Raw genomic sequence first — 8,771 nt, forward strand, 5'->3', positions numbered from 1 at the left:
CGTCTTATCAAGAAGGGTATCCAGGAAATAAAAATCTCAACGAAATGTCTATATAGGGTTAATGAATAATTAATTAATCAGTTACGGAGATCCTCTAGTTAACCAAGACATACTTATAAAAACAAACTCGATCTCCGGACCCCCACTCTTCCCCGTCGCAAGCCCAAGAAGTTGAGCAGCCTCACCTCGCCAGCCTTGGTTTTATAAACCGCCATCCCCTCCCGACTCCCGAAACGACAGGCTCGGCCCAGCCTTCGTCAATGACGGCCCCTGCACGATCTTCCCCGTATTCATCTCGAATGCTCGCGACCTGAGAATTCACCACCCAGCCACGCGCATCATACGACGTGCCAGTCAGCACGTACAAATGCGGCCCATACGCTGCATAGCCCTGAAACACCTTCGACCGGAACACATCCGGCGGCGGCTGCTTGAAATCCACCAGCAGCCTCGAGTAGTCGCCGCGAGACGTAGGAGGGCTTGGTGGGGCGGGATCGCTGCGAGGGGCTGTGGTGAGGGCCCAGCAGAATGCTAGAGCAGTGTGTATGGGTATGCGCATTGTTTATTGTCTTTTTTTTTTTTTTTCACTTTCTTTCGTTCTTTCCGCTTTTTCTTTGTGTAGCGAAGTCTGTTCCGTTGTGTCTCGTAGTTAGGGCCAATGGGGGTATTAGAGCGCTCAGGTCTAATTCAGTTATGTATCATCGATTCATTGTTGAGTTCCCGGAATGGATTCCAGCAATAAAACTCAAACGCAGCAGATTGTCTGCCAGATTCTTTTTAAATATATATTTATATTCATGAGACACAACTAGTTATTGAGCTGTGGTTCTGCTCCACACTGCGTGTGTACTGTACAGTAGTCTCAACACATCCGGTCTCGTCGATCTTGGTCCTATGCTGATCTGAGAGCACCCACTCCTGGTTTAATTTTAAAACAGAAATCAATGGGATAACTGGACGCTCGTTCACAGCATCCTCTCAAAAGGGCCCCGCAGGCCCGTATGCGCGGGTCCAGAGAGAGCCAGTCGAGGGGTAAATCCTCCTCGTTGATCACCAGTCATGGTGAACTAAATCTCATGTTTTGCAGACTGAAGGGGTTGTTGGGTCCATCTGTCGTTGGAAGCTTGAATCGAGTAGTAGTAAGCGAGCACAGAATGTATGTGTCTCGAGAAATATATAGAAATAACGCGACGCCTGTGGGGACTCGTCGTCTAGTTTGATTCATGCGCTGGCGTGGAGGGTTGTCATTTACTACTCGCAATGGATGTGGACTATGTGGTTGTATATTAGCGTAACGTTAGACGGAAGCCATAGGGCACACCATTGTAGCCTGCTATCTGCTGAGTCTCAGCTTTAGTGTTTGAATCCGTGAATGGAATTCTGTGTTTAAAGGCCGAACATAAATATCGTTCATAGGAAATTTGTGTCTTGAGGATAATTTAAATATTTGGCGAATATTGGACCAAATTAAGGTATTTTGCGCCAGGGCAAATCAAAAAGGAAAAGAAATAAAATACTTATCCAACTCCCATAACTTCTCAAAGCTCCGTTGTTTTTTTCGTCATAGCACCAGCCAATCGTTTTCAATGGACAAAATCCTCATAAAACTAAAATGCAGAAGAAAGAAATGTAAATCAGGTATCTTGAATGCTTAGAAGGATGAAGCAAAGGATATTCGTGGAGATGGAGCAGGGTGAGAGCAAAATTTTGGAATGCCCCTGGGTAGAAACGGGTAAATGAAAGCCGAATCTTAATATCACTTCTGCTCCAAAAATTCCTCCACTTTCTCTATCAAGTCGGCCTTTTTACCCGTTGTAGACAGGTGCTGAGATTGGAGGAACTCTTTAAGAACAGCCGCCGTCAACTACACCATTTTCATAGCAGGACTGGTTAGCTCTAGGGCAGCATAATACAACCGGAGAAAACTTGCTAGGGCATGGAAATAAGTAATATACAACTAACCTTATTCAATGACCCCTTCTCGTAGTGTAGTTTACTCATCACAACTCAGCGCATCAGGCTGGTTTCGTCTTCTTTGTAGGGCGTGAATCTCCTTTGACTTGATCTTGCGCCCTGCTTGCTGGGCGCTTGACGAGGGTTGAGGTTGCTGGTTGTTTCGCTTCGATCATCAGATGTTGACTTTCTAACTCTTCGCCCCAGGCTATTACGAATTCACCAGCACGCTATGAGACAAAAGATTGAGTCAGTTGGGTTCATGATTAGGTCAAGAGAGAATCATATGTGGAAGGATGAGGGCGTGGATGGAACGGAACGAACCTTATCAATTTGACGATATTTTGGTACTGTTTTGTCTTCTGGCTGTTCTGGAAGGTCCTCGTCGAGAGCAAGAGCTTGCAAAATGCGGTAATGCCATTGTAAAGCTAATTGCATGAAAATTGTTAGTTCAATAAATGCAACAGTAAAAATCATACTTAAAATAAGGGTGAACAATCAATCTGGCGAGCAACGTACAAGGATTCGGATACTTCTGGGGGTCGTATTGTGCCTTTGGCAACTGAAGTAATTGAATCACCGTCCGCATTTTATCGACTAATGAATCTGGGGCTGTAATAAGGTTTGTTTCTGGGTTTTGTCGAATATCGTCCGCGAATGGGAGAGGCAAGATCCACATTCCCTGCGGGATAACTTCTTCGCCGTCTTCGCCCAGCTTTGGACGACCGGGAATCATAGCAGCCATAACGGGAGCAGCGTTCTTACGAGGGACGAACCATACAAGCGCTAGTTTCTCCTTTTTCAAAAGTGTTTGATAGAGGGCCGAGAAGACGCGCGTGGAACCAACATATCCTTCCTCGGTCGGATATATGAACGTTGGGTGTTTCATAGAGGCCCAGATTGGAAGTGCCGAGAGCGGTTTGAATCCGATGATGCGGATTGTAGGCTCACCGAAATTTCGGAGTGAAGCCTGCTCTTCTTGAGTAAAAGAAATTTGCTCCCCGCCAAATTTATATGCCTTCTTAATCTCCCACTTTTCCACTTCTCGAGCAGAATCATCCGCCATCTGGGTAGTGATACCTTTGGCTATTTGTGGCACCTCGCCCCCTAGCCATACGTAACAACTACGCGCAGGTTCTTGTCGTTTGAATATTAGGTATCCAGTAACGGAGATTTTGAAATCAGGCCCTATTTCCAATGGCACATTTGAAAATAGTGCTCTACGAGGTACAGATTTGGAGTTGATCGAAGAGAGCAATGACTTTAGGAGTGAGATACCATCACCACCGGAAGTTGAGGTTTTGGTTTGTGCCGTGGGAAAGGCTGGGGCTTCTGGATCTGTCGGAGATGCTTTGTATATAATATCCTGGTATTTATATCAGTCACGGAACTAACATGAATAGAAGAAAACAGGTATAGACATACATCAAAGAATTTTGACCGGTCGAATTCCTTGTTTGGTCGGGATATTGGAAAGAGCTCGATAATAACGCCAAGGTCGTATAAATCCTTCGCGCGCACAGTTGCTGCGGACCTCAGTGCCTTGTCTTTGGAGTGAGGGTCATCATTATCTGTCACGATGAATAATCGTCTGGAGGAGAAATTGGGAGCCTTAGAGCTAAAAATCTGGTTTGCACAAAACAACACATTGGACATTGAGACGCGTTCTTTTGACGGGACTAATATCTGTTCTGCCTCTTCCTCTTGATGCACTAATGCCCTGAGCCTCTTCACGTCCTCTGCTGCTGGCACGTCAAGGTCTGAGAACAGATAGCAGTGTGGGTATGATAGGCTTCCCCGGCCACTCTCATCTTCGTCATAGAACTTGGATTCTTCAGTCCCGTATAGTAAGATACCAATCATGTCCTTTGGGTTTGAAATTATCCGCTGCTGCATCAGGAAATATGCGCACTTCAGGGCAGCAGTGGCAGGTGATTCTTTATCAGCTCTCTTGGAGCCAGTGTCAGGAGGCGGAGTCAACATGGACTCGCTGATCTCAATGGCGAAAAGGACAGCGTCTTTGACAGATTTATAGCCCTGGCTCGAACTGTTAGCATGGGATACAGCAATTGAGCCTACATAACGAGATTGATCAACTATAGATGGTATACCGCACCGTTTCATCAATGTCCTCTTCCTCCTCAAACGCATCATCCTGCTGCCAAGCTGCCGCCTCATCAGCCATGTTCGAGCAGTAGTGACAAGTGTAAAGCTGCCGCAATGATCGATTGAAGCCGCAAAACAGCTTAGAATCAGAAGAAGAGGAGGAGGAGGAGGAGGAGGAGGAAGAAGAGCCTGGTGCGGTGATATCGACACGGCCAACATCTGGGTGGCTATCAAGCTCCTCAACCTCGCTTCTGCCTGATATGATGTCAGCGCGAAATAGCCGCCAAGAAACGCGAAGAGACGCCAGATCATGTGACTAAATTGACTTGCATTAGCTTTCCTCAACTTGTGATTGGCTGAAGCAGCCTCCCCAGACGGAGTTTGGCGGCAAAAATGGGTCTCACCAAACTGTCACCATTCAATGCTCCTGGCTGACACCCTCACGCCGTATATCCAATCCCACTAGCCATTCCGTCGGTCAAGTTATTGTGCTTACTGTTACAGGACCTGGCCTGGTGCCCGGCCGACGCCCATTTTTATTGTGTGGCTGAATGATTGTCACCGCATAACAACAGATCAATTCCAGAAATGTCACTACGAACTTCCGTGACTACGCTCCCCCGGCAGGCGTTGGGGAGAACATGTTGGAGAACCACGACGTCGATATCGCTTTCAAGCTATAGTGAACAGCAATGGCGTGGGATGGCAACAACCGCTCCGCCTGTCACTCAGGACTCAATGGGATCAAAAGGCCCGACAGCCATGGTATTCCTGAACATGGGGGGCCCGCAAACAACACAAGATGTTGGCGATTACTTGAGCAGATTATTTGTAAGAAACCGCTTGCATTGTATTATTATTATTGTTGTTGTTGTTGTTTTTCGATTCTGATTTTGTATCTTTGCTGACGACCGCGTTTGTGTTTCAGGCAGATCCCGATATAATACCTCTCGGGCGGCTCCAGTCATACTTAGGACCCCTCATCTCCCATCGTAGGACACCCAAAATCCAAAAGCAATATGCTGCTATAGGAGGGGGCTCACCGATTAGAAAGTGGTCTGAGTACCAATGCAAGGAAATGTGCAAGATCCTCGACAAGATATCCCCAGAAACTGCACCGCACAAACCGTACATTGCTTTCCGATACGCGGCCCCATTGACAGAAACTACCTATACTCAGATGATCCAAGATGGATTTGGTGGAGGCAAAGGAGGTCGGGCAGTGGCGTTTACACAATACCCACAGTATTCTTGCTCCACAACGGGCAGCTCATTGAATGAACTATGGAAGTGGCGTAACCGATTGGAGGGCAAGCGCGCGACTGGGCGAGGCGAGACAGAGGGAGCAATCCAATGGAGTGTCATTGACCGATGGCCTACGCATTCAGGCTTAATAGAGGCATTCGCTCAGAATATTGAAAAACAACTTGCGACATACCCTGAAATAAGGAGAAATGACATCGTTCTCCTATTCTCTGCTCATAGCTTACCTATGAGCGTTGTCAATCGAGGTATGCCTTCTGTGTGAAATGCCAATCAACTTGTATATTGACTTAAGTATGTAGGAGATCCATACGCAGCAGAAGTCGCTGCAACCGTCCATGCAGTCATGCGACGACTCAACTTCTCGAACCCCTATCGCCTCTGCTGGCAATCCCAAGTCGGCCCTTCAGCCTGGCTAGGGGCCCAAACCAGCGATACAGTTCGAAACTACGTGGAGAAAGGACATACAGACCTTCTCCTAGTCCCTATCGCCTTTACCAGCGACCATATCGAAACCCTTTTCGAACTAGATCAGGAAGTCATTCATGAGGCCAACAGCCCCGGCGTCAAACGAGTTGAGAGCCTGAATGGGAGCATGGTTTTCATCCAGGGGCTTGCGGACATTGCTGCTGCACATCTGCGCAGTGGACAAACTTGCTCCCGCCAGATGACGCTACGGTGCCAGGGCTGTACCAGTGAAAGGTGTCTGGAGCAGAAGAAATTTTTTGCCGGACCTGACTTGGCGGCTCTTGTACGATAGCTAGAGTGAAGGGAATTGTTTTCTTCTTTATTAATTTCTATTCGTCGGGTTTTATTTAGGCGTGTGATTATACTCTTGGGTGTTGGACGAATGAATAGGCATCTCACCTTGTATCAATTTAAACCGAATTTTGATATACCAATATATCAATATACTCTGAATCTATCGCCTTGGAATTCAAAAGGAAAGTCCCGCATTAAAATTGTTGCTATAAATTGCCTACGTGCGCATGTTTAAGATAAAGAAAGTAAAGCCTATAACACCGCTTGGGCATGTGAGATACTTCTTAAAACGAACTATTTAATCCCTCCAAACCGGAGAATGGGCCTGTCAGAAGTGTGTATCATGTCTTTTAATTTCATGATTGAAAGATGGACAGATTTAATTCGTTCCGACAGTGGCACCCCAAAACCAATACAATCATCATGGTATGAGCCATGCTCTAGGAGATATTAATGACCACCTTCCCAAAGTGCCTCCGAGACGCCAGATACTCATATGCCTCCCGAGTCTGCTCAAGAGTAAAAACCTTCGAATCCAACACAGGACGTAGCTTATCGACATTGGCCTCGATCGCCTTACACATCTCCTCCATCTGCATCAGGCTGCCAGTCCACACTCCCCGCGCCGTAAACCCACCCATTAAAGCATCAATCAATCCAGGCATCGGCTCTACTTCCTCATGCTTCTGCGGGGCCATAAACCCAATCAGATTAATAATCCCATCAAGCTTCACGCTCGCGACGCTCTGCTTCAATGTCGCCGCGCCCACAACGTCGACAACAATATCAACCCCCAGTCCACCAGGCGTCAGCGCCTTCGCCGCAGCGCCCCAACCGGGCGTCTCCTGGTAGTTGATAATGTGATCCACGCCCAACTTCTCCAGTAAGCGCGTCTTCTCCGCCGACCCCGTCGTCGCAATCACCGTGGCACCCACGGCCTTCGCGAACTGGAGCGCAAACAAACTCACCCCGCCAGTGCCCTGCGTCAGCACCCACTGGCCCGGCATGATCTGTTTCCCAGGCAATCCGAACAGGGCATTCCATGCCGTCAGCCCGGCGCAGCCGAGTGTTGCGGCTTCGGTGAAGCTTAGGCCTGCGGGCATGGGGACCAGCCCTCGCTCGTCGAACGCGCCCACGGTGCGTAGAGTGCCGTGGTAGATGCAGCCAAGGCCGGATCGTGATGCTTGTACTGTCATCGGCCCTGCGATGTGCTGTTGGTTGATGGTGGTCGTGATTTTGTCGCCTGGCTTGAAGCGGGTAACGTTTTTGCCAACGGCAAGGACGATGCCGGCGCCATCGGAGCCGGGGACTACGTTGGGTTGAATGGGGATGGGGTAGACGCCGTGTAAAATGATGAGGTCGCGGGCCTGATTGTGATGGTTAAGAAGGCGGGGAGAAGTCTTGGGAGCGGATGGGATAGGTGGCATACGTTTAACGCAGCTCCTTGGACTATTTTGGATGGATTGAGTTATATACATGTTAGCGGATTATAATATTTTGCATGCGTGCCGCCCAAGCCTCCAGTACGCCTCCCTCCCCGCATTCATCTTCATTCCTAAGGGAGTACTTGATCAACTTACGTTTTACCAAAACCTGGTGATCCTCGAGCTCACGCACCGGTTCCTCAGTGAATTTGAGCGCGTCGAAGCCATTCTGGTGGGCGAGGCTCCATTGCTTCGTAGTCTTGCAGATTGATTGTGCCATGGCTACAGGCAGTAAAAGAGTGACGACGTCTGGGTGCCTTGCATGTATATATGCATAGGTGAATGGAGTTGGGTTGGAATTGTCGTCTACCTCTCATTCCTCTTTTGCCCTCTCTTGTCCTCGATTGTCCCCCTCCGCTCCTTTATACCTGATCATCTGGCCCTCGATGCGGTGTCACCCATGGACGTCGGGGGTAAATATCCACAGCATCCTTGTCCTTGTGCTGTACATAACAAGGAACATGTTCGAATCAGATAGTGCTCTTGTCGATATGGTATTTGCGGTTACAAAGCCATTTCGGGTGGAGCGTCCATTCAGTTTGCCCGCTTTCTCCCCAGACAATCAGCGCATTAAAGAAGTTAGAAGCAGTTAAACTGGTGTCGCCGACAAATGCAAATATGCACAAGTTCTTATCCGGCAAGTCGTGTACCATCCCGCGGCGATGAGCGAATCAACTCCATGGGTTGGTCGGTTAGTTAGCTATTGTGGCGGACGTAAAGCTTGCGAAAACAGAATTTTCTGCCACCCCCTGAAAAATAGTAGCAAAACACTGCAAAAATAATCAAAATATCCACATATCTCTAGAATCATTCAAATATCATTCAATTCATTCAAATACACACTTTTATCATCAAATACACACCTTTATCATCAAATCTGTCAATATGCTCTGCAACACTCACTGTTCTACTGTTTTACAAACTTATACAAAAATTTTAACTATTTTATGTTTTCATCTGCTCAAACTGTCTGTTCTGAATGTTTTAGATAATGACGAGAATGAGAAGAAAAATAAAAAGAAGAAAAAGAAGAAGAAGAAGAAAATATAATTAAAAAATTTTCAATTTTTATAAACATTTATTTTTAAATCTGAAATCTTATTCAACAGTATGAATGAATGATTATCATTGAATACTGAGTCTATGGAGTCAGTATACGATATCACACAATGATATATGTCAGCTCTATATATCATATATATA

The 8,771-nt window shown here is 47.1% G+C and overlaps 3 protein-coding genes across 3 annotated transcripts; 1 reads left to right on the forward strand and 2 right to left on the reverse strand.

Annotated features, from left to right (window-relative positions):
• Window positions 1-2,015: 2,015 nt before the first annotated feature.
• On the reverse strand, window positions 2,016-4,138 carry HCAG_02950 (conserved hypothetical protein; the record flags this gene model as incomplete). Its single annotated transcript, XM_001542729.1, has 5 exons — window positions 2,016-2,183; window positions 2,278-2,381; window positions 2,473-3,319; window positions 3,379-3,990; window positions 4,070-4,138. 5 exons carry the CDS (start codon window positions 4,136-4,138, stop codon window positions 2,016-2,018), a joined length of 1,800 nt encoding a protein of 599 aa, XP_001542779.1.
• A 999-nt stretch (window positions 4,139-5,137) lies between these two features.
• HCAG_02951 (ferrochelatase, mitochondrial precursor) lies at window positions 5,138-6,082 on the forward strand (the record flags this gene model as incomplete). Its single annotated transcript, XM_001542730.1, has 2 exons — window positions 5,138-5,570; window positions 5,625-6,082. 2 exons carry the CDS (start codon window positions 5,138-5,140, stop codon window positions 6,080-6,082), a joined length of 891 nt encoding a protein of 296 aa, XP_001542780.1.
• Window positions 6,083-6,524: 442 nt separating this feature from the next.
• HCAG_02952 (conserved hypothetical protein) lies at window positions 6,525-7,788 on the reverse strand (the record flags this gene model as incomplete). The annotated part of the gene is made up of 3 exons (XM_001542731.1): window positions 6,525-7,451; window positions 7,514-7,533; window positions 7,665-7,788. 3 exons carry the CDS (start codon window positions 7,786-7,788, stop codon window positions 6,525-6,527), a joined length of 1,071 nt encoding a protein of 356 aa, XP_001542781.1.
• Between the last annotated feature and the right edge of the window lie 983 nt (window positions 7,789-8,771).

Source organism: Histoplasma capsulatum, genomic scaffold (genome assembly GCF_000149585.1).
Source record: "Histoplasma capsulatum NAm1 scaffold_2 genomic scaffold, whole genome shotgun sequence".
Taxonomy (NCBI): Eukaryota; Fungi; Ascomycota; class Eurotiomycetes; order Onygenales; family Ajellomycetaceae; genus Histoplasma; species Histoplasma mississippiense.